The sequence below is a fragment of the Monodon monoceros genome, unplaced genomic scaffold (genome assembly GCF_005190385.1).
Source record: "Monodon monoceros isolate NGI ecotype Baffin Bay Population unplaced genomic scaffold, NGI_Narwhal_1 Super_Scaffold_18, whole genome shotgun sequence".
Classification (NCBI taxonomy): Eukaryota; Metazoa; Chordata; class Mammalia; order Artiodactyla; family Monodontidae; genus Monodon; species Monodon monoceros.
The window spans coordinates 42,163,433-42,189,721 of NW_021703774.1; the positions used below are offsets into that span (position 1 = coordinate 42,163,433).

The 26,289-nt window shown below is 37.8% G+C and overlaps 1 protein-coding gene across 1 annotated transcript in view; it reads right to left on the reverse strand.

Annotated features, from left to right (window-relative positions):
* PLA2G4A (phospholipase A2 group IVA) overlaps window positions 1-26,289 on the reverse strand; it is a 153,025-nt gene that overhangs the window by 88,983 nt on the left and 37,753 nt on the right. Inside the window, exon 3 of the mRNA XM_029229716.1 lies at window positions 24,351-24,432. Within this exon, the coding sequence (XP_029085549.1) occupies window positions 24,351-24,432 (82 nt within the window). The remainder of the gene's footprint in view (window positions 1-24,350; window positions 24,433-26,289) is intronic.

Genomic DNA, 26,289 nt, shown 5'->3' on the forward strand with positions numbered 1-26,289 from the left:
ATACGGTATTTGTTTTTCTCTTTCTGACTTACTTCACTCTGTATGACAGACTCTAGGTCCATCCACCTCACTACAAATAACTCAATTTCATTTCTTTTTATGGCTGAGTAATATTCCATTGTATATATGTGCCACATCTTCTTTATCCATTCATCTGTCGATGGACACTTAGGTTGCTTCCATGTCCTGGCTATTGTAAATAGAGCTGCAATGAACATTTTGGTACATGACTCTTTTTGAATTATGGTTTCCTTAGTGTATATGCCCAGTAGTGGGATTGCTGGGTCGTATGTTAGTTCTATTTTTAGTTTTTTCAGGAACCTCCATACTGTTCTCCATAGTGGCTGTATCAGTTTACATTCCCACCAACAGTGCAAGAGTGTTCCCTTTTCTCCACACCCTCTCCAGCATTTATTGTTTCTAGATTTTTTGATTATGGCCATTCTGACCAGTGTGAGATGATATCTCATTGTAGTTTTGATTTGCATTTCTCTAATGATTAATGATGTTGAGCATTCTTTCATGTGTTTGTTGGCAGTCTGTATATCTTCTTTGGAGAAATGTCTATTTAGGTCTTCTGCCCATTTTTGGATTGGGTTGTTTGTTTTTTTGATATTGAGCTGCATAAGCTGCTTGTAAATTTTGGAGATTAATCCTCTGTCAGTGGCTTCATTTGCAAATATTTTCTCCCATTCTGAGGGTTGTCTTTTGGTCTTGTTTATGGTTTCCTTTGCTGTGCAAAAGCTTTGAAGTTTCATTAGGTCCCATTTGTTTATTTTTGCTTTTATTTCCATTTCTCTAGGAGGTGGGTCAAAAAGGATCTTGCTGTGGTTTATGTCATGGAGTGTTCTGCCTATGTTTTCCTCTAAGAGTTTGATAGTGTCTGGCCTTACATGTAGGTCTTTAATCCATTTTGAGTTTATTTTTGTGTATGGTGTTAGGGAGTGTTCTAATTTCATACTTTTACATGTACCTGTCCAGTTTTCCCAGCACCACTTATTGAAGAGGCTGTCTTTTCTCCACTGTATATTCTTGCCTCCTTTATCAAAGATAAGGTGACCATATGTGTGTGGGTTTATCTCTGGGCTTTCTATCCTGTTCCATTGATCTATCTTTCTGTTTTTGTGCCAGTACCATACTGTCTGGGTGCCATTTTAAATAGAAAGGAACAACTGCAAATAATGGAACTATTTAAATTTCCTCCCACTATACATATACTTAACAACAAGGCAACTGACCCTGAATGTGGAAATATTGATTACTCCCCCTTTTTTTGTTAATAGATCTTTATTTGAGTATAATTTCTTCACAATACCATGTTAGTTTCTGTTGCACAACAAAGCGAATCAGCCATATGCATACACATGTCCCGATATCCCCTCCCTCTTGAGCCTCCCTCCCATCCTCCCTATCCCACCCCTCTAGGTCATCGCAAAGCACCGAGCCGATCTCCCTGTGCTATGCTTCTGCTTCCCACCTGCCAACTATTTTACATTCAGTAGTGTGTATATGTCAATGCTACTCTCACTTCGCCCCAGCTTCGCCCTCCCACCCCATGTCATCGAGTCCATTCTCTATGTCTACTCTTTATTCCTGCCCTGCAACTAGGTTCATCAGTATCTTTTTTTTTTTTTTAGATTCCATATATGCGCTTTAGCATACAGTATTTGTTTTTCTCTTTCTGACTTGCTTCACTCCCTTTTAATGGCTCCTTTGAATCCTTCATCTGACAGCGTTGCACATACTATATTTTATAAAGGAAACTACACATCTATCTATCTTTTCCTACAAGACTGTCTACAACCTGAGGTTAGAAACCAAGTCTTACTCATCTTTATATCTTCAGAACCTAACAACTATCACAATATTTAAGGTTTCCTCACTTAAGGACTCGACTTTTCTCTTTAACTCATCCTTTCCCATGTGGCCATTACAACTCATAACCACAAAAGCCAACCATCAAGTGATGCCTGATAGGATCTCTGTTGAGCACTTCACATACATGAGTCTCATTCTAATCTCACAAGAGCACTATAAGGTAAGTACTTTTAGTGTTGAGGCAACAAGAACTGAGAGATGTTAAGCAATCTGTCCAATATCACACAGCTAGTAAGTATCAGAGCAAGATGGGACTGCAACAATCATCCTCTCAATGACATCATGCTCCTAAGTGCTAAAGATGTGATCATAGGTATGGCTTGTTATGGAAAGAGGAGGTGGAAAAGAGCTTTGGAGAAGAAGAGGAAGGGCGATAAGCAGGAAGAAAAGAGGAGGGAAGGAGTAAGGATGGAAAGAGAGAGAGGTGCAGAGGTTCATAAAAAAAAGATACAAAAATTGAAAACAAAGGAAAAGCAAAAATAATAGTTCTTAAATGATTGTCTTTCAAAGAATAGTTTTTAAAAAAATAATTTAAAAAATATACCTTGTCCTTTCACAGTAGTTATGGTCAAATAATGTAATCAATGTCCCTCACAGCTCTTCTATGTGGTCATCAGATTTTTTAAGTGGGCTTTTTTATTGCTAAGTGGGAAAATCTACAAATGAGGTATTAGCATTTGGGATTGTCTTTTAGTTAATTTTTCCACTTGCAGCTTATGCATCATTGGTCAAGGGCAGGGGAGTCTCAAAAGTGAGAGTGCAAGGTAAATGCCTAGGGAAAATTAACCACCACACATTTCAGGGCCTCTCGCCTTCTGAGATGGCCCACACTCTGTCTGTGGAGTGTGTTTTCCCCCAAGGCCCTTCTCACCTTTTGAGACAGACCTCATTGTGTCTATGGAATGTGTATCTCTCTAAATAAACCTACGAGAAAGAAAGGAAGGAAGGAAGCAAGCAAGGAAGCAAGGAAGGAAGGAAGGAAGGGGGAAAGAAAGAAAAGAAAAGGAAAGGAAAGAGAAGAAAAGAGAAGAAAAAAGATAAATGCCTAGGGTTCTGATTAAAAATACAGACCCTTGACCCACATCCCATAAGACCCATAATCAGGAGATCTGTAATGGGACTAGGGATCTGCATTTTTCAACAATTATTCTAGTTGATCTGATGTAGGTCATGTTCTGTTCACACTTTTGATATTTTATTTTAGGAGGAAATAGCTAGTTATTCCCATTTCATTTATTTATTTCTTCATATTGAGATATAATTGATAAATAACATTGTGTAAGTGTAAGCTATACAATGTGTTGGTTTGATACATTTACATATAGCAATTTCTAACTCAATGCTTTTCTCTCTCAATGGGACCATGGAAGACAAATTAGAAAACAAAATACTTGGCAGGAAGGATGGCAAGAGGAAATGGGCCAAAGAAGAGAAGGACATGCTACAAGGGGACTCAACTCACTCCTCAACCAAGAGATGACTGTTCCTTTTCCTTAACCATGTTTCTGCCACGTCTCCAGTACTCAGGGTTGCAAACCACAAACATAACTACATGTTTAGAATATCAGGTAGTAGAAGACTATAAAGAAAAATATTTTTCCTTTTTTGAATGGAGGTAGATATGTGCTTTTAAAGAGAATATTCAATGGCACTTCACATTAAATGTAGAAAAATAAAAATGTAGCCCTTCCTCATCTCATAAGGCTGGTTCTTTCTTATGGGATTAATGCTCTTTTATATGTCTTCCCCCAAATATTAGAAAACACAAACCAAGCAAAAGCTAATCTAGAAAACAAAAAGTGTGCCAGGAAGGAGAAGCATGCAGATGGTAAACATCATTCATTCATTCAACAAATATTTGGATGCCTACTATGCCAGGAACTGCCCATCAAGAAGCAGTTTGGCCAGCACATCTATGTCACTTGACTTGGATCACACAGCTGGTGAGTGTGGAGGCTGGAATTATATTTGTTCTGAGGAACTGCCTGCCCTGGGAACCACCCCTTTAAGGACCATTATGACAGTTTGCACAAAAAAGCATCCCATGGACTCCTACTTGTTCCAAAAAATGGCCCACCACAAAAAGCCCTTGCCTCTAACTCAGAACAATCCTTCCTCTATTGAAATATTCTAACTTGCTTGTTTATACCTTTGCATCCAAAGACTACCAAATGTATCTAAAGACCAAAGTTCATTTCCAAAAATCTCACCTTAATAGAACGCTTGCAGATCACTGATTTTCTCAGGAATTCCTCTTTTTAATCTATAGTACTTACACTCGCTCTTCTAACACCTTGGAAGTCTTGCCAAAACACAGCAAATAGGTTCACTTGCTGCAAGTTTATGAATACATAGCCTTTTTTAATTGTGTCAAAAAAAGAAAAAAAAAAAAAGCAGTTTGGCTTGGCTTGGATAGGGAGCCAAACACAAAAGTGCAGATTTGAAATATGGAAGTGAGTCAAATGCTAATAGCCTAATTTTAGAGGCAAGAGTAAATGGAAGACAAGCAGATACACTCCACCAATGACTAATAACTCAGTCACCCAGGTTATTACACACACATAAAGTCAAGTCGTAGGTGGAGAAATGGCCTTTTGAGGCTTAATCATCATTTGAATCTTTGAACAAGAGGAAGGACAGGTTTTCTTGGGTCAAACAAGAAAGAGAAAGTAGAAAGTAAAGTTCCTTGGGAGGAACCAGATAGGGACAGGATGCAGCAAATTGAAGTCGTATAAGTCAACCAGCGATATTACCATCTTCTCAGCCATTTTGGACTCTCGGTGGGTCATATGCGTTTCCAAATTCTAACTGACAAAATAATAAAGAAATTACCATACAGCAAGATGCCAACCCTAAGTTTATATGTCAAAACAACAACAGACTTCTTTTAAAAATTGGAATCCAGTTCAAAGCTGTCATTTTAGATTCTTATTTTTACTTTAATAAAAAGTCAATACTCTAAAATTTTTCTCAAGACTGGTGGTTTTTCTAGTTTCTCCTCTTGCTTCATTAATGAGACACCAAAGGGTGCTAAACAGTGGAAAACCACTGACAGCTGTAAACTGTGATACTGCAATCTGCGTCATTGCTAATCTTTGCAAGTTAAGAAACAGCCGTAGCAGTGGTAGACACCACAGGATGAAAAGAAGTTTTAAGAAGCTATTTTAAAATTGGATTAAGATAATCACATATCTCTGCTCAGTTTTTTTTAAAACATAATCTATAATCTTCATTGGCATGGTAGCGCGTGGAACCTTTGAAAGGGGGAAGCAGTCCATTTTGACAGCAAAACTTAGCCCGATGCTTTAGAGAAGTTCCTAGAAATGCATTGAGGGAAAAAAAAAAAAGTCAAACACAGGAAAAGAATTTTTTTTTTCTCGCCTTTGTACTTATTTCAGGCCTTTGGGAATTAATGCCTATAGGGTAACTGGGTGTTGAGTCACTGATTCAGCTTCACCTTGATTAGCTCCAGCGAAAACAGGTGGTAAGGTAAAGATATAATGTGTGGGTAAAGACTTACATCTTATCCTTTTATCTAAATCTTGACTAACAAAAATGTTGGGGGTGTGGGATACAGAGCTGATGCGTGTAGACATGAAACTACAGGCACCACAAATAGCTTCAGAGTTCCCGGGTTATAAAACTCCTTATAAATTTCAGTAGTTGAAGGAGTGCCCGCCTAAAGTCATAACAGGTCCATCTGTCATTTTGGCTTTGTCTGAGTAATATATTATATGATTCATCACAGGAGCTGGTGGCAGCTTCTAAACTCCAAGTTCGATTTTAAATATGCTCCATTTGCTTTCTCATATCCATTTTGCTCAGTAGCAACTTAAACCCTTTGCTTCAAATAAAGATGCCCCATAACCTGTTACAATTCATGTGATATACAGCAAAAAGAAAACCCAAAGGAAAAGTCCTCCCAAATCCACAGTCAAAATATCCTATTCTGAATAGCTATGGTCCACTGATGGTGAGCATAAAGCAGTGTTTTCCAAAACACAGTCCACTAGAGTATCTTCACAGTATCATCTGGAGTGTTAAAAATGTAGACACCTTGCATTTTCAGTCTTCTGCGAGGGCTTGGAAATCTGCATTTTTAACAACTTGACCAGAACGATATTTATGCACACAAGTTTGAAAAATGGGATTTAAAGTATATTATGACAATCAAATACAGAACAATGGTATAATAACACCCACAGAAAAGTAGAAACGTTTCGGCATTGAGAAGTCAACAGACTTCGTCGTGGATATTCTGCCCATGGACTGTATTAAGCACAATCCAGTAATTCACGTCTGTTTCTCTTAAGCCATTAAATACATTTTCAAGTGACCACATGAAAACAAATCCAAGAATAAAGTATGTGTGGGTGCGTGAGTTAGCAATCTATTTAAGGTGATGGACTGATATTCAAGTGTTCTGCTTCATTATCACCAAAGTAAGAATGTCATAGTAAGACCAAAAATTAAATAATTTGTTGAAAGAATGCCTCTGAATACTATTTTCCAATGTGATTACTCCTTTAAATGTTTATCATTTAGTGATAATGATAATTACACGGTGAACTTAAAGCTTTTAAACATAAAGGCAGAAAAACTTAAATGTTTTATGATTGCCAACTTCTTCACTATCCCTGCCCTATGCCAGCAGAGCTGCTGGTATAAACCCTAGGAAAGTGATGGTTAGCCTCACTATCAACGTATGAATTTCAATAACAGTTTAGTTCTTTCCTTAATGTAACGTTTTTATTGAAGGATAAGATACATGCAGAAAAATCAGATGATTGTAACCATACAGTTTGTTGAATTTTCATAAAATGAACTCACCCAGGATACCACCACCCAGATCAAGATATAGAACATTGCCAGCACTCCAGAGGCCTTCCTCACCTCCCTCCAGAAGGGTGACCACTACCCTACCTTCTACCACCAAATAATATTTTTACCTGTTTTTTATCTTTATATAAATAGAACCAAGAATCGTATATACTCCTGGGTCTGGCTTATTCTGCTCACCATTAAGTTTGTAAGATTCATCCATGTTGGCATGTGCAGAATAACACATTCATTAATTATTAATGTAAACTGTTTCACTGTATGAGCATTCCATAAAACATTTATCCATTTTAGTGGACATATGGATTGTTTCTAGTTTGGGCTATTACTAATGGTGCTGCTATGAACATTCTTGTACATGGCATTTGTTGCACACATTTTTATGTTTCTGTTGTGAAATTCCTAAGAATGGAATTACTTGGACATGGAATTATTATGCTATTGTACACCCTGATGTTAATATTTACATGGCAGCAATCATTCTTAATATTTAATAGTCAGTTTTGTAATTTAAACATCTGGTGAATATGTAACGGTATCTCAGTATGGATTTAATTCACACATCTTGGATGACTATATGAGGTTGTATATTTCTTTATGTGTTTTTATTGGATAGTCTCTTGAGTGAAAGGCATACTCAAGTCTTTTGTCCATTTTTTTTTCTGTTAGATTGCCTGTTTTTTAATTGATTTATAGAGTGCTTTACATATTCTGGATATGAGTCCTTTGACAGACACATATATTACAAATATATTTTCCCAATCTGAGGTTTATCTTTTCACCACTTTAATGATATTTTTGATAAAAAGAAATGCCTAATTTTAATATAGTCCAGTGTATCCACCTGTTTCCTTATGATTCATGCTTTTTTTCCTTTTGTTTAAGAAAACTTTAGCTATTCCGATGTCATAAAATTGTCTGCACTGACTTCTCCAAAAAATCTCCTTTGCTTTACTGTTTACCTTTATATCTAAAATGCAATTAGAATTAATTTCTGTGTAAAGTGTGAGATAGGTGTGAAGATTCTTTATATAAATATATAAGTACATATATATATATATAAAACCAGTAAACTCGGCGTCATTTATTGGAAATGCTGTCTTTAACCCTAATACTACAATATAAACATTTTGTTAATCAAGTAGTCATATACGTCTGTTTCTGGACTTCCAGACTTTCTGGTATATTCATTTAAGCTTGCACCAATTCCACACTGTCTTAATTATCAGAGTTTTATAATAAATCTTGACATCAGGTAGTATAAGTCCTCTAACTTTTTTCAACTCCTTCAGAATAATTTTGACAGTTATTTTATTTCAGCACTGCAAAAATGTCATTCTGTTATCTTATGGCTTCTATCTATTCTGGCGAGGAATTTACTTTCAGTCTTTTGCTTTGTTGAATATATTGTTTTTCCTCTGGATGCTTTTAGGATTTTTTTTCTTTGTCTTTAGTTTTCAGCAGTTTTACTGCAATATGCACAATATTAGTATTTTTGTATTTATCCTTAAGTTAATAACACAGCATTTTTATCAGTTACAGAAAATTCTCAGCCATTATCTCTTCAAATATTACTTCTGCCCCAATCTCTTTCTCTTTCCCAGTGTTTTATTTAAATTTTGCCCAGATATTCCTTATGCTTTAATTCTATATTTTATTTCATTTTTTGTTCTCTGTATTTGAGCCTGGATACTTTCTACTGACCTATTTAGTTTACCAATTCCCTCTCTTCAACTGTCTCCAAACTATGGCAAACCCATCTACTGAGTTTCAATTTTCACTTATTGTGTTTTTAATTCCAAATTTTCCATTTGCTTCTTTTCTATATAACTGGTTCCCTGGTAAAATTCTCCACCTTGCCATCTATTTTCTTGAACATATTAATCTTAGTTATTTTAAAGTCCATATCCAATACTTGGGGAATCTATTTATTTTTCTTGATCTTACTTTTTGGGTCTACCTGGCAATTCTTGACTGAATGCCAGAACTTTTCATGAAAAATTGTTCCAGAGCTAGACCTACCTCCTCAGAGGATCCATCTTATTCTCCGGCAGGCAGTGTGAATGGGATGGATCTACTCAGTTTAATCAAAAATTGAATTGACTTAAATCTTTGTAAAATTTAGTCTACTTCTTATTCACTCCCACCCAAAGCTTTTCAACTGAGAGCCTGGGGTGTTTTCTAGGCCCCTTTTATTTGGCAGTTCTGATACCCAATTTTTTCCCCTCTTAGCACTGTGAGACTGCCAATAACTCTTCTTTGCTTTTCTCATATTTTACGTTTGCTTCTTAGTCTGTTGCCCTGCACAGGTTATGAATTTGTCTCCTGCACATGGTGAAGGCACTGACTTGCAAGCTTCTCTAGGCTTCCCTTCTCTCAGGGTTCTTGTCCCTCAAATTCTAACTGACTTGGCTCTGAAATCCAGTTTTTATGTCCCCAAGTCCTTTGATATTGCCAAAGCTCTAATAGATTCCCTGGCTCTTCACTGCTTGGCCACGTCTCGCATCCCCATCACCCCCAAATCCACTTAGATTCCACAGTGGATTGAGAGGAAAGTGGCTTGCAGAATACTGGGCCTACTTCAATGACTTCTCTCCTCTCTGAGATCCTGGTCCCTCAAATCCCAGTTGACTCAGCAGATTTTCAATCCTTCAGACATTTTTAAAACTTAATTTAATCTGTGTTTTCTAAATTGATCTTAGGAGAAAAGAATGCTCCACTATTAGTTACTTCAGCATAGTCCAATGACCATTTAACTGTTAACCTGACCAAACATATACTAATCCCTATTCTTTTTTATTTCCATACTCCACATGGCTGTTCAAACTTTTACTGCTTTTCTCAAGTCACTACTCACTATTCCTCATCTAAGAAAACAACTCAGGTTCACACTTCACTAGGAAAACAAAAGGAGAGGATTAAATGTTCTCTTCCAGTTTCTCTTCCCTATACCTCACAATTTAAAAGATATATTTATAATTGAAAATTGTATTTATTCATACTTAAGTTCTGTTCTGATGTCTTAGAAGAAGAAGTTTCCATACACTCTTCTCTCAATTTCAAACTATTCCACCTCCTCTCAGAGATTTCTCATTTATTTATCCCCAACCCCAAATTTAATCTGTAAATATTTGCTTGGGCCTGGCTACTTCCTCTCAACCAATAAATATAAACAAACACTGATCATCCTAAAAAATAAATACAACTTTAATTAATTCTGCCAATTCCTCAAGATCTTTCCTCTCCTCCATTAAAGCTTTTGGAAAAATAAATACAGTTTATATTTACTGCTTCTAAATCCCATCACTTATAAATTCCTAACCTACTATGCTCTGCCTTATTCTGTTACCATAATCAGTCTATTCTCTCTACTGTAACTTTTTTTGGTAGCTTTATTGAGATGTAATTGACATATCACATTGTATAAGTGTGAGGCATACAACATGATGATTTGATACACTTACCTACTGCCAAATGATTACCACAGTAGAGTTAGTTAACACCTCCATCACCTCACATAATTGCCGTTTCTTTTTTGTGGTGAGAACATTGAAGACCTATTCTCTTGGGACTTCCCTGGTGGTGCAGTGGTTAAGAGTCCACCTGCCAATGCAGGGGTCATGGGTTCGAGCCCTGGTCTGGGAAGATCTCACATGCAGTGGAGCAACTGGGCCTATGCACCACAACTGCTGAGCCTGTGCTCTAGAGCCCACGAGCCACAACTACTGAGCCTGAGTGCCACAACTACTGAAGCCCAGGAGCCTAGAGCCCGTGCTCCACAACAAAGAGAGGCCACCGCAATGAGAAGCCCGAGCACCACTATGAGGAGTGGCCCCTGCTCGCCGAAGCTGGAGAAGGCCCGTGCCAAAAAAAAAAAAAAAAAAAACCTACTCTCTTAGCAATTTCAGGAATATAATACAGTATTATTAACTATAGTCACCATGCTGTACATTACATCCCCAGAACTTACTCTTCTTATAACTGGAAGTGTGTACCTTTTGATGGACATCTCCCTATATCTACCCCCTCCCCTCACCAGCTCCTGGCCATCACCATGCCCCTATTATAACTTCAATATAAAATTCAATGAGCTTTTTCTCAATTTTCATCAGATTTGGCATATATGCAATGCCCTTTGTGCAATTATCTCCTTCTTTTGTGCCCAGGGTATCATTTTTTTTTATGATTCCTTAACTATATCTCTAAATGTTTCCTCATTGTATCTTAATTTTTCCCCCCAAACTTGCGACTAAATTGTAGACTTTCTCTTCATAGCTGTTACAAATCTCCACTAGAATGTTTCAGAAGGAAATGAACACTTTAAAAAATTTAGTGCTCATGTAGTCAAAACCAATTTGAAAAGGAATTATCACAGTTATTTATATGGTCTTTTTTTTTTTTTGGCCATGCCACGCAGCATGTGGGATCTTAATTCCCTGACCAGGTATCAAACCCGTGTCCCCTGCAGTGGAAGCACGGAGTCCTAACTACTGGCCCACCAGGGAAGTCCTATATAGTCTTAAGAATATTCGATGTGCACCCTTCAAGTCACATGGCACACATCAATCCTATAGTATAATTATTCTCGGATCTTTTAAAGCTGATCACATTCAGGTTTAAATGGTAGCCATCATGCATTCCTTCATTTCCTCAAGGCTTCAAGGAGGTAGCGGTACAAACATGACAAATATAAGATTCTTGATTACATGTCCATATATAATCTATTGCTAAGTAATCCATTTTGAATTTTTCCCTAAATGCAAGAGAAAAGAAAAACAAAGCAAAACAAAACCAAAAAAACTAAAATAAAAACGTTCTTTTTCCTTTCTTATTTTATTTCATGGTACCATATTTCTTGCTGCCTGAGCCAGAAACATGAGAGTCATTCTCTTTTCCTCATAGTTCCTGTATCCTATCTGTCTCCAGCTTTTACCTATTTCACCTCTAACACGCTGGCCCCTCAATTCCTCTCAAAATATCACTTACCCAGTTCAACTGGACTATTCACATAATTTCGTAGTTGCTTATTCTCCCATATGCAAGCCACTCTACATAATGCTGCTATAGTCGTCTTTGTGAAACACTTTTGACTCTTGCTGCCTACAAAGGCAGGCCTAATCTCTGTGATAAAAGGCCTACAAGTCCCCCTCACCCACTGGACCCTGGGTTTCCTTCCAGTCAGTGACCCTCCTCCACCAGGCACTGGAACATCATTCTCGCAAGTCAACATTCAGGCCACAGAGCACCTCTGAAATCCACACATTTCAAACATTCCACACAGTCATACTGGTGGCAGAAGTATCTGTTCTGTCCAAGAGAACATTGCTTCTCTTTTACTTATGTGTATCATTATGTTTTCATTTGACGTTTTAGCTGATAACTAAACACTAGTAATTCATAACTAAATGTTATTCAAGTTGTTGTCCTTGTCCTAAGACTATCCAAGATAAGGGTCCAAAGACTGTACACTTAAAGGATGGGTGGAATGAGATGTTCTCTCTATGCTTCCCTTATCTAGTTCATAAGTCAACTAGTTGTTCTATTTTTCTACCGGGTTAAATTGGCCACTGCCAATCATGTCTCCTAGTAGCCTCATCTATGTAAATCTGCATAAAAATAATTCCACTTCAACTTGCTGATTTAGGTATTATTATTCTCAACTCGTAGGTAAGGGAATTGAGACTCCCTTGAGGCATTCAGTAAGTTGAGCAAAAGGTCATTTAGAAACAGGAGTTTAACCTAGTCTTTCTGAAGCCAAATTCCTTGTTCTTTCAAATATACCAACACTAACAACTCTTACCTATTTTTGCCTCTATTAAACTGTAAACTTCATGATAGCAGAAACCACATCCTTCCAAATTACTATTGGATCCAAGAGTCTAGCACAAAGTCTGAAACATTATAGGGACATAATAAATATTATTGAAGTAATAATGGGTGATGGACTAGCCCTGAGCAATACTGTAGAAGAGGTGACCTTTATTATAGGCACAACAATCTCCCCTAACTTCTTTTTACTCTTTGTTAGTATGTCTCAACCTTCCTAGTGCTTTGTCCCACCCCATTTATTTGTATTTTAATATACAAATATCAATGTCAATCATTTAATAGATCAATATCGGTTATGTTTTTCCAAGTGCATTTGTATTTAACCTTTATGTCCAAGTACTAAATGTGAAAGTAAATAAATGAACAAACAAACAGATCTTCAAATCCCAGTGTGCCTTCCTAATAACTCTAAGGAATAGGGTAAAGTGCCAAAGGACTTATTTATGAGTAGCAGCCCCTGCTCCCTCCAGAATGGGCTCAAAATTGGAATTGTTATGGCTCTAGGCGCTGAAGGGCAGTCCCTGCGAATTGCTGGAAATGCAGAAGCTGGAAATGTTAGTGAAAAATTCAGTGTGGTTTAGTAAAACAGAACTTTGGCCGTAATTCTCTATATATTGGAGAGAGAAGTGCAAAACCCTTATACCAAGGCAGCATTGTCTAGGAACTCAATCATAGAATGCCTTTTCCTCATTTGAAAGTACGAAACCGTTCTGTTAACACTGTTTTGGGATCCCTTTATCAGGCAGAGTCTCCGGTTTGAATGCCTCCTATTTTTCATTTTCCTTTTGCTCACAGCCTCTGACCTAGCATGGTATTTTCTCAGTGTCACATGTTTCCTTTTGTAAATGAACATGAAGCTATCAGAATGTACCATCAGCCAAATGGATGCCAGGAAGAAAGTCTATAGCATCTATTCACAATCGACTTGGTACATTTTGTACTAACAATTGACTTACTATAGTAATGAAGTGGGCTACCACCCAGCATACAGTAAAAGTGACTTATTATAAAGAATGCTGATATTCATGAGAGAACAGAGAAAGACACATGGAAAATGACCCAAAGAAAGTTAAATGCAGATCTAAAACAGAACAGAAAATTTTGTTGTTGCCTGCATTGCCCTTTTACTTAAATCTCTATGATACCTTTTTGGAAGGAAACAAAAATACTTCTGTTATCAGTATTTCTGCTTGGAATGGTTTAAAGATTTATAACCTAGGGATGTTTCTTGGAATCCCTTTAGGTTGGAGAGAGAGTAATTCTCCAGAAGATCTTATGTAGTATTATAAAACATATTAACTTATTTATATTATTAATTTTAGCTATATATTTGGATTCCACTCTATGTAAGAATAATTCTTTTTCATTAAAACAGGAGTTCTTAACCTTGACATTATTGACATTTGGGGCTAGATAATCCTTTGCTCTGGGGTACTGTCTGTGACCTCTACCCACTAAATGCCAGTAGGATCCCCCAACTGTGACAACTAAAAATGTCTCCAGGGACTTCCCTGGCAGTCCATTGGTTAAGACTCCATGCTTCCAATGTAGGGGACGCAGGTTCCATCCCTGGTCTGGGAACTAAGATCCCACATATCTTGCAGTGTGGCCAAAAAATAAAAAAAAAATAAAATATAAAAATAAAAATGTCTCCAGATATTGCCCAATGTGCCTGGGAACAAAATTGATTCCCAGTTTAGAAACACTGCACTAAGGCAGGGCATTATCCCTGCTACCTGACATTTATTCCTAAGGCAAACCATTAAAAATTAGCCAAATTCCCTAAATAATGTAATTAGAAGTGTTATATCAATCCTAGTTTTAAAATATTTTCTTATTTTTTTTTCCAAATTGAAATGTCCCACATCCATTCCATACATTAGTGCTCTACTTAAGTTATAAAACCCATCTCAGTCTCCATTCAAGCTATAAAGTCTTCTCAGAAGCTTAATGTCAACACTTTTCAAAATTAGTAATACTGTATAATATAAACACACAATTACTGAGTATATACTCTCTTGGATTGATTTTCCAAATAGTTATTTACACCCATTTCATCTTCCTAGCTAGACCATAAGTAGCTCAAAGGCAAAGCTGCTGCACGAGTAGACACTGGAGTGAGACAGGCTTGAGTTCTAGCCCCAAAACAGAAGAGCTGTGTGATTTTGGACTATTTATTTAATGTCTTTAAACAAATCCCTACACTGGTAAAATTAAAATTAAAAGATCACATATCTCAGGCTTCCCTGGTGGCACAGTGGTTGAGAGTCCGCCTGCCGACGCAGGAGTCACGGGTTCGTGCCCCGGTCCGGGAAAATCCCACGTGCCGTGGAGCGGCTGGGCCCGTGAGCCATGGCCGCTGAGCCTGCGCGTCCGGAGCCTGTGCTCCGCAACGGGAGAGGCCACAACAGTGAGAGGCCCGCGTACCGCAAAAAAAAAAAAAAAAATCACATATCTCGTAGTGTGACTGAAATGAGTAAATGAAATATAAGTCCTAAGACCTCTGCTTAGCATTTTTGTTCATTTAACAAACACACTGTGTACATTATGCATCAAGTACTTTTCTAAGCACTTCATAGTCTAATTTAGTCCTCATTAAAAATTATAGGAGGGAGACGGAGGGATAAATTAGGAGTTTGGGATTAACATATACATGCTACTGTATATAAAATAGATAACCAACAAGGTCCTACTGTATAGCACAGGAAACTATACTCAATATTTTATAATAACCTATAAGGGAAAAGAATCTGAAAAAAACATAAATGTATGTATAACTTAATCAGTTTGCTGTACATCTGAAACTGACACAATATTGTAAATCAACTATACTTCAATTAAAAAAAAATCTAGGAGGAAGGTATAATTATTACCCTACATTTAATGTTGAGGAAATTGAGACCTAGGAAAGCTAAATAACTTGCCCAAATTCACACGGTTAATAAAGGAGAAGGGAGGTGTGAATCCAAGTAAGCCGGTCCAGAGTCCTTGTCCTAACCATTAAGCCATACTTCCTTGCTGGTATGAAACAGGCACTCAGTAAAGTTATCAAGCATAAGTATTGCATTCATTTTTTTTTCTTTTGTACTTCTTCAAGACACTGAATAAGTACCAAGTACATAGCAGATGCTCAGCATTTATTGACGACATTAATAATGGAGCCTTGGGGCTTCCCTGGTAGCGCAGTGGTTGAGAGTCCGCCTGCCGATGCAGGGGACACGGGTTCGTGCTACGGTCCGGGAAGATCCCACATGCCGCGGAGCGACTGGGTCCGTGAGCCATGGGCGCTGAGCCTGCGCGTCCGGAGCCTATGCTCTGCAACGGGAGAGGCCACAACAGTGAGAGGCCCACGTACCGCAAAAAAAAAAAAAAAAAAAAAAAGAATAATGGAGCCTTGCTGGGATAAGCACTGGGTTTTATTTCATTAACATGTCTTTTTCAAAGTTAAAATTTCAAAACTGTTATTTCATTTTGCACCTGGAGGCTTAGATTACCCTTGTACATAAACTTAAAATAATTTTGTCTAGGATTTTATCTAAAATATTTTATAAAAAACATACTGATACATCAAATGAGGAGTAAGAACGGAAAAGTGCTTCCAAAGAATCAGTAAAATTTACAGGACCCCTCAGGCTATACCTCAGCTAAGTTTAGTCATTTCAATCTCTATGTCATATAATTTTATTTTTAAGAAAACAGTTAAAATATTAAAATATACCAAAATAACATACATGATAAGAGTTTTCCCATAAATTTTAGACCAGGAGAGTTTTTCTCTTTGAAATAAAAACTTTAATAGCATACTTTTCTTTGGAAATTTAAGAAACATTTAACCTGTTTTCTAATTTAATTCCATTAGGTATTAATTGCACCTGTTCAATATAGAAGTGGTATATGATTTCTGGCAAAGAGCGTTTACTTAACACATGGTGAGAAGGTGGCATATCACTCAGCTTTAAAAAATTTTTTTAAATTAAGTTTGTTTTCTTAAATTTTAGAAAACTAAAGAAACTGTAGAACATTAACATGTTAAAGTATATATATGAGAAATATAAAAACTATTTTAAGATGAAGAAGCTCAAGTGTAAGATATATGCGATAAAGAACTAAATGAGCCAATTCCCTGGCAGACTAAATGAGTAGGATCCATCACTAATAGGTCTTGAAAAAATAAAAAAAGAATATGTGGATTGTGTCCCTATTAGTACTGGTAACGTACTCTTCACTTTGACAGGAACCTGCATTACTGCCAAATATACCACTGGAATATAGCTCCATTTATCTTATTGAATAAATGTGGTGAAAATTCACACAAAGATCAATTGATGTTAACAAAATATCATAAAATAGTATCATTCACTACATTTATCAGACCTAAAACACACAAATACATACATGTAAACAAACAAATCTACTGAAATTTAAATAGAAAGGAAAAAAGACTAACCGTACTCACAAAACCATTTGACAGCTTAATAAACTGCATGACATTCTAAATGAGTGAGGAAGAGGAGTGCCTTCCTAACACATTCTATTTCCCTACCACATAGAAAATACAAGACAAGAGATAAGAGAGAGGCATGCATTCTGGAATACTTTACTCATCTTGAAATTAGTTTCCATAAAAAGCCCCCTGGGAAGTTATTTCAGATTTTTTAGAATCGTGGGTGGATACTCAAAGACATTACAAAAATATTTAGTAAACCAAAATTCATGTTCAGTCACAACTGACGTCAGGGAAATGTTTGATTCAGAAAAGATGAGAGCAGCAGGGTCATTTATAAAAAAGAATATTTGCAACTCCATAATTAATCCAAGAAAAGATTAATTATGTTATAAATTAATCCAAGATGTTATAAAACTTGAAACCCATGAAAATTCTAGATAGCTTATGGATAGAAATCAGAGCGGTATTTATAATCTACAAAAATGGAGTATAAAGTTATTTTTTTAATTCTCTCTTCATTGACGCAAAACAGGAAGCAATATCCTAGAAGGTATAGTTACACATATTTATGTATTTTATTCATTCATCCAAAATTCTCTGAGATTTTCCTACTATACCAGGCTCAAGACTAAGCACTTATTCTCTAAAAAGTGAAGAAGAAATAGGCCCCAAAGTACATGTGACAAGTGTTTCATGGGGCATTTTTTTTTTTTTTTTTGCTTTTTTTGTTTGTTTGGTTGTTTTTTGGCTGCACCGTATGGCTTGAGGAATCTTAGTTCCCAGGCCAGGGATGGAACCTGGGTCCCCACCACCCTGCAGTGGAAGTGTGGATCCCTAACTACTGGACCACCAGGGAAGTCCCACATGAGAGAGGTGTTAAGCAGAGGTCTGGATAGCTGTCAGGGGAGCAAAGGAGTGAATTGTGCCCAAGAGTATCAAAAAGACAGTGGAAGTACCATTCTACTGTTTCTCTTGAGCTGAAAAAATGAAGGATCCAATAATCTGCTCAACACAGAAATTCAGAATGGAAATTTATTGTTTCCAAGGTGAAAAACTGAAAATAATCTCAAGTGCACAAACCACCCAAACAGAAAATACTTTGGCTCATACAAAGATTATATTTAAGAAATAAATGTCTTCTTATGTTGATATCTGAAATCATGCTAACAATAACAGATAATATTCATTGAGCAATTACTATGCATGAGGCATGTAATGCTTCACATATGTCAACTCATTGGATTCTCTCAATGTCTCTAAGATGAGAGAAAGAAGACAGAGAGGAAACTTGCCTGAAGACACAAGACCAGTGAGTAGTGCTTTGCCTCTGAAGACCATGTTCTTTCATAAATATATTCTGCCTCCTCCTTGGAGATTCTGATGACCGTGGAATTCAGGAATGGCTACAGGAGAGGCTAATGTATTTTCATAGTAATTTCTACATTGCCCTTGCTGCTAACAAAGATTCTCAGAAGATTACATAGATGATGTTTCTCTACATACAGACACAACACTATGCCTCTTGCCCAAACATGTGCAAATAGGAAGGATGAATTCTAACTTCCTTTCCCAGGGAATTATTAACACTTTGTGTTGAGAGTCATGTCCTTTGAAGAGGCTTAATCCTCTGGATGGTCTTGAAGTGAGGGTATTTGAGACTGCTGCTTTGGAGAGACAAGACTGGAGGTAACAGGGCTACTTTCTTAAAACTCAAATGTGTTTGGGTTTTCTTAAGTTTCTACAAGTGTTGGAAAGTCATGCTTCTGGTGCACTGTGGGTGGCGTGATGACTACAGGATGGTCATGGAGTCTGGACTCTAAGCACCGTAGCCTTGAGCTCAGGGGTAGAGTCTCTCTGGCGTGGCATGTGATCACTGGGAAGACTACTCTGAGAGCTGTCCCAGTGCTTGCCAAAAGTGGAAAGCCAGGATCCATGTAAACAACATTTAGCCAAAGGTTGGATGCCAATGATAGCAGCCACCAAGGCTTATGGCAGGACCCACTCCTAATTTACAGGCAACTCTAAGTGCCTAGAATACCTGTAGGACCCTGGGGAGGGGGAGATCACCTACACTCCCCCACCTATTCTAGTGAATAGGTGCAATTAATGCAATTTAGAAAAATTAATGCGATTTAGAAAAATCATATTGGTGAGATTTCATGGACCTGAGTAATGTGGAGAATATTTGTTTCACTACACAGTGATGTGTGAACTCTTACAGTAATTACTCCATAGGACTGAAAGACATAAAAAAGAACACAGAATGATTCAAAAAGAATCGAACACTTGCAAATAATTAGTATCTGATGCCTGGTTTATATATGAATAGGTAGTAAAAATCGATAGTAAAAATAGGTAGTAAAAAAAAAAATTTGTAAACGAACTTTCATGTTTAGCTTGAACACTCTTACAGATGCTCCACATGGTCCACGTGCATCCCCCAGATCACAAGTCCCGCATCAGTACTGATGATGATTCATCTCGACTCCACATCGCCCCTGAAGGTAGGAGTGAAGCCACAGTGTGTTTCTTCCTTCCTCAAGACCACGAGGGGGTACAAACCCAAGGTTCTTCCTGAATCCCCACCAGAAGTCAGGTGGTCTAGAATATTTTAAAAGTCTTCCATTCTGTTTGAATCACCCTGTTTTTGTACTTACATTCTTAGACAATATGTGAAAGATGACAATTTAAACTTCCTTTGTTTAGTAAATCAAAATTCATGTTCAGTCACAACTGATGTCAGGGAAATGTTTCAGAAAAGAATACTAGAACAGCCAGGTTCTCAGTAACAATAAGCATTTATCCAAACTTCTTGCAGTCAACACACTTATAGTACACAACTCAACCAAAGCTCTTTGCAGGGGAGAGGGAAATAGTATTCACAATACTAGAGTAATGAAAAGCAGGGTATGTAGAGTTACCCTGCCTGGGTTCTTGGAAATGTCCTAAATAAAATCACAGATTAGTAAGTTGAGGGAGCATTAAACCATATTAGAATATTTAGGATATATCTATGTATATGAGAGGAAGAGTATATTTACGTACATGAGGGAAAGAGTACACTATATTCATATGGGTATATGCAAACTACTTCTTTTTAAAATAAGACTATGGTGAGTCAGATGCAAATTTGAACTTCAAACTACCTCTTCATATGATGTGAGCATAAGAATACAGGGAAGGGCTGGCACCAGGGCAATGGGAACAAACGTACATGATACATTTGAACAAACTGAGATTAGCAAGGATGTCTGGGAAGGGGCTGTCTTGTTCTTGGCTTGCCCAGTGCTCTGAGGTGAAAACAAGGAAATGAGTGAGATGTTATGATTCAAATGTCAGCTCTGACTCCTCTAAAGATAGTTTATGGGGTGCTGCTGACTGCATTATGATGTTCTAGCAATGCAGTATGGTATTTCTAAAAGAAGCTAGTTAGAATAGGATGAATAATAAAAATAAAATAATCTTGGTATTATATTTTTAAAAAAAGCAGATATAGGACTTCGCTGGAGGTCCAGTGGTTAAGACGCCAGGCTTCCACTGCAGGGGGTGCAGGTTCGATTCCCGGTCAGGGAACTAAGATCCCACAAGCTGCGCAGTGTAGCCAAAAAATTTTTTTCAAAAGTAAAGCAGATATAGGTGTCAACTATTTGATTCATGTGGCACCCTTGAGAAAGCCCCTACATACACAGGTAAAGCTGAAAAACCAAATAGTAATCTGTCATTCTTTACCAATATGCAAAACTTTATAGAAATTTGCCTTTTTAAATAAATGTAGACACTATCAACAACAGAAGAGAGGGTAATTTTCTATCATCCTTTTCAGATCTTAGGACATTGTTTACCGTTCTATCCTTGTCTATCTTTAAAGAACTTCTGTATACAAACATCCCAAATTCTGCTTACTTGGTAATCTGTATAGATCAAGCTCACCAAGTAATATCATCAAAACTCCTCTTAGAAAAGTGACAGCTAACACCCATGCCTTTTCTCACTATAATTGCCTACAACTTCTCAAAAATAAAATCGTTTGGCACTGTATATTGTCCCTCTACTTTTTCTTACCAACCTTATCATTGAATTTATTTCTCTAAGACTCTCTTTTGTTCTTTTTATCTCCTCCTGATTTCCTATAAACTCATTAAGGTGATATCAAGGGTTGGCAATGATCTCCTTCCCCCCCAAAAGAATTTAATTCAAGAAAAATAAAATCAAATTACAAATGCTGAATAGAAATGTTAACAGAATGTCACAACACTATCCTTTCTCCAACAGTGATTAATCTCCAGTGGCTATTCCTTCCAAGCGTCCTTCACTTTAAAAAGGAAGCTTTCGGGAATTCCCTGGCAGTCCAGTGGTTAGGACTCCGTGGTCTCGCTGCTGGGGCCAGGGTTCAGTCCCTGGTCTGGGAATTAAGATCCCACAAGCTGTGAGGTGTAGCCAAAAGAATAAAAATTAAAAACATAAAAAGAAAGCTTTTTGGAAATCAAGGGTCCAACCTGTGTTGTGTACACTGTGGGGATCTAAAACGTACCTGTTCCCTATTTCATTAGATGAATTAATATCTCATGTTCATTTTTAAGTAATATTATTAATATCAACTCAAATAGATTTAAAATGACACTTGCAGCATTACTCTCTTCCTTGTCCTAATTACAATAAATAAGCACAGGCAAAGTGCCTGGGGCCTATGGGGAAAGTAGCTAAGAAATCAGATCCATACCAGTTGAAGGTGACTCAGTAGAATTTGACTTGCTATAGGACTCATCTCAAGCATGGTAAAAACCATTCTCTCTCTAAGACAGAGCTCTGCACTGATAGTCAAAGGTCAGTAACTTGCATGGTTGGCGAATCACTGACACAGCCTTTAGTTGAATTATGAATGGCTTTACTAACTAATAACAGTACAACCTCTAGAGTTTTAAGGCATGTGCTTTTCTCAAGGTCATGGGCGGTACCACTTTTTTTTTTAATCTTTTTTTTAACAACTTTATTGGAGTATAATTGCTTTATAATATTGTGTTAGTTTCTGCTTTATTACAAAGTGAATCAGCTATATGTATACATATATCCCCATATCCCCTCCCTCTTGCATCTCCGTCCCACCCTCCCTATCCCACCCCTCTAGGTGGTCACAAAGCACCAAGCTGATCTCCCTGTGCTATGCGGCCGCTTCCCACTAGCTATCCATTTTACATTTGGTAGTGTATGGCTTCCAATTTGGATTCTCTTTTTTCTTTTAAATAAATTTATTTATTTTATTTAGTTCTTTTTGGCTGGGTGGGTCTTCGTTGCTGTGTGCAGGCTTTCTCTAGTTGCGGCAAGCAGGGGCTACTCTTCGATGCGGTCCGCGGGCTTCTCATTGCGGCAGCTTCTCTTGTTGCAGAGCATAGGCTCTAGGTGCGTGGGTTTCAGTAATTGTGGCACATGGGCTCAGTAGTTGTGGCCCACAGGCTCTAGAGTGCAGGCTCAGTAGTTGGGGTGCACGGGCTTAGTTGCTCCGCGGCATATGGGATCTTCCCAGACCAGGGCTTGAACCCGTGTCCCCTGCATTGGCAGGCGGATTCTTAACCACTGTGCCACCAGGGAAGTCCCTGGCTTCTCTTTCACAGGAGCCTTTCTTCCAGTGAACTCTCGTTTAATTGATGAAAATGCAAAGAATTATAAAAAGCAAAAGAATAACTTAAGAAAAGCTTTGGCAAAGGAGTGATTAAATGGGGTAGATTGATGTATGAGATAAAATTTAGAAAAGAAACCCCTGGTCCAGACTAGATGTGAAGAAATTGTCCTTGCTCCCGTCACCTCTCCTGAGAAGCACCGCTCATCAAAAACTCTTGCCATTAGATTCCACCTCCCGGCCCCCTCCTTCCAACTTTTACCGACTTCCTGGACACCCTTCATTCACTGAAGGCTTGAGCCCAGAGCCCAAATTCTTCATTCCTTAATATTTAACCTCTCTCTATTGGCCCATTTTCATTGCAATTTCAACAAGCTCAAGTCCCTCCTATTCTTTTTTTTTTTAACATCTTTATTGGAGTATAATTGCTTTACAATGGTGTGTTAGTTTCTGCTTTCCCTCCTATTCTTAAATATAAAAAGCATACTCTATAGTCACCTCCAATATATTTAACATACTATGGCCAGAACACATATTTTTTAAAATAAAGAGCCAATCCTGTGACTTGTGACTCAAATGCCATCAAATTCTTCCCACTGCATTTCTAATAAAATCTCAGTCTTGTTGTATGAGTGCCTGTCCTCCTTCACCTTTGCTGTGTGTCTCTAACAGTTTGGGACCTCACAAGCAATCTGCCCTTCGCTGGCCTTTGAACATGCTGTTTTCTCTGCCTGGGATTCTCCCTGCTCTCAGCACTAAGATTTTCTTCCTTCAAGAACCAGTGTAAATGCCATTTCAGCCAGAAGGACTTCCCTGTTCCCCAGACTGGTAAACTGCAATCTCCATTCTTTCCCCCAAACCCATTCTGAGGGGTAAATGCCATTCCCATATTTTAGCAATAATCTACAACTTTACCCAATGCGTTATCACAATACTTATCCATCCTTCTTTGTATTCCCAGCTCCACGACCCCTAGTCATTTGCATGGTAAGATTAACCAGGAAAACTGCATTTTAAAACGTAGAAGGATACTGCCACCAAATTAATTCAACATTATCCTCAGGCTTTGGTTCATATCATTTCAAGCTGTCCCACACCAGTTTCTATAGCTATTTGCACACATAATGAACACACTTAAAGCCATAAGAATTAAACTGCATTTTTTAAAAATCCAAAGGCACAGGGCTTCCCTGGTGGTGCAGTGGTTGAGAGTCCGCCTGCCGATGCAGGGGACACGGGTTCGTGCCCCGGTCTGGGAAGATCCCACATGCCGTGGAGCGGCTGGGCCCGTGAGCCATGGCCGCTGAGCCTGCACGTCTGGAGCCTGTGCTCCGCAACGGGAGAGGCCACAACAGTGAGAGGCCCGCGTAATGCAAAAAAAAAAAAAAAAAAAAAAAAAAAATCCAAAGGCACAATACCTCACAGAGGCAGCTAGTTTAAAGTCTTGACTCAGCCATCTTTCCAAAATAGAATGGAAATGTCTTTGAAATCCAAAACTCTGTCCTAGGACAGTCATTTTATCTCATCCCAAGTACTCCCAATTAATGTAAAGTCAAGGTAAAACATTATTCTGACAGATAAAAGAGCATCAGAGAACCATTCAAAATGTTATCATTCAAAGATGTAGACAAAGATTATCACATCTGAAAAGGGGACAGCCCCAGGTTTGTCAAGGAACTCAGGCAACTGAAGAGTGAATCATAATTACGTATTTTCAACAGAAAAGCAAATAAGAGCACTTACGCATGTCACCGAAGGCCCCCTTTGTTACTTTTGTGGCACGTAACACCACTACTGTGAACTTGTGGGAATAATGGTGCTCCACCTGGAAAAAAAAATTCATAATGAATTTAAAATAAGCCTGTAATATAGGATCCAGGTAAATTGTTTTCATTGTTTCCTTGAGACTAATTGAAAATATTCCAGTTGAAAGGAAGTAACATGCATACCAGAAACATTCTTTGATCATGAGGCTTTTCCTTTTTTGATCCTTTCCTCTCTCTGGCACAGAATGATTGAGAAGTTTATATCATGCTTTAAAATGTCACTGCAGCTTGACTGTTAGGACTTCTTTGCAGTCCCTACTTTACAGGGTTTACCAAGCCCTTGGGAAAAATGTAAATCAGGACTGCAGGCTTTCTAGGCGCACAATCAGGCTTTGTACTAGGTGATAAGCAAGATCTGCCTTAGAAAGGTGAAGTCAGAGCAAGATGTTTGCATTATCTAAATGTGTTTGTTTTTATTGTTACTGTTCAATGAAAGTCATTTTTTGGTATAACATTTCCAGAGCAGTTTTCAAAATCCTTTGGATCCAAAGCAATAACCAGCAAGCTACTTATATTAATTTTAATTTATTTGTTAAAACCATATATTACAATGTTAAAAGTTTCTATTAGCCTAATAGCTTGCATGCACATAAGAAGTATTAACAGGTAGAAGACTTTATTAAACACTTCACGTAACTGGATATTAGTTCTCAAATGATTCTACTCACCAAAACAGAATGGGAAAGCAGAAACTCACAAAGTTCTCTGAGCAACTGAAAAGATTACAAAATCTTTATCTAAAGCTCAAGCATTTTTGTTTAATCTTAGGAGAGGCCCACATTTATAAGTTACTCCTACCTTTCATAATTTTAATAGACTTGCTTAACTTGTTAAAACGTCCATAACTGGGCTTCCCTGGTGGCGCAGTGGTTGAGAGTCCGCCTGCCGATGCAGGGGACACGGGTTTGTGCCCCAGTCCGGGAGGATCCCACATGCCGCGGAGCGGCTGGGCCCGTGAGCCATGGCCGCTGAGCCTGCACGTCCAGAGCCTGTGCTCCGCAACAGGAGAGGCCACAACAGTGAGAGGCCCGCGTACCGCAAAAAAAAAAAAAAAAAAAGTCCGTAACTAATTAAAAAGAAGCTAAGATACTGACAATACTGAGAAGTGAGTCTAAAAGTAAGGAGGCAGAAAAAAATTATAAAAGTGGACTCATAAGGACCAGCAATAGTGGGATATAGGAGCAAAAGTTATACAGCATTCAACAGTTTCTGAAGATATCACTCTATCAACAGAGTAATTTATGTCCAGATTTATAACACAGCATCAAGAAGAGGTGAAGTCATGAATAATGAGCATACCTTGTTTAAAAAGGCAGAGAAGCATATAAAATCTTTCAAGGTAATTTTTATTCAAGTCGAAGAGAAATGCCTTCTATATTCAGAAGGGCTCTGAATTGCCAAAGTTTTATTCTACATACATGAAATTATCAATCATAAAAAAATGAGTGCTTAAAAAAACGCATATTGCCTTATACTACAACCAAAAATCACATGCACTCCTCCCACCAAAAAAAAAAAAAAAAACAGTGAAAGAGAGAGAATCCAGAGAATTCCCTGGCGGTCCAGTGATTAGAACTCCATGCTTCCACTGCAGGGGGTACAGGTTCATTCCTGGCTGGGGAACTAAGATCCTGCATGCCGCGCTGTGGCCAAATAAAAAAAGAGAGAGAATCCACTATCATAATTAGAAACTTCAACACCCCTCTATCAGAAATGAACAGATGCAGTAGGCAGAAAATCAGTAAGGACAGAGTTGAACTCAACAGCACCATCAGTCAACTAGATATAATTAACACTTATAGACTACTTCATCCAACAGCAGCAGAATACATATTATTCTTAAGCTAACATGGAAC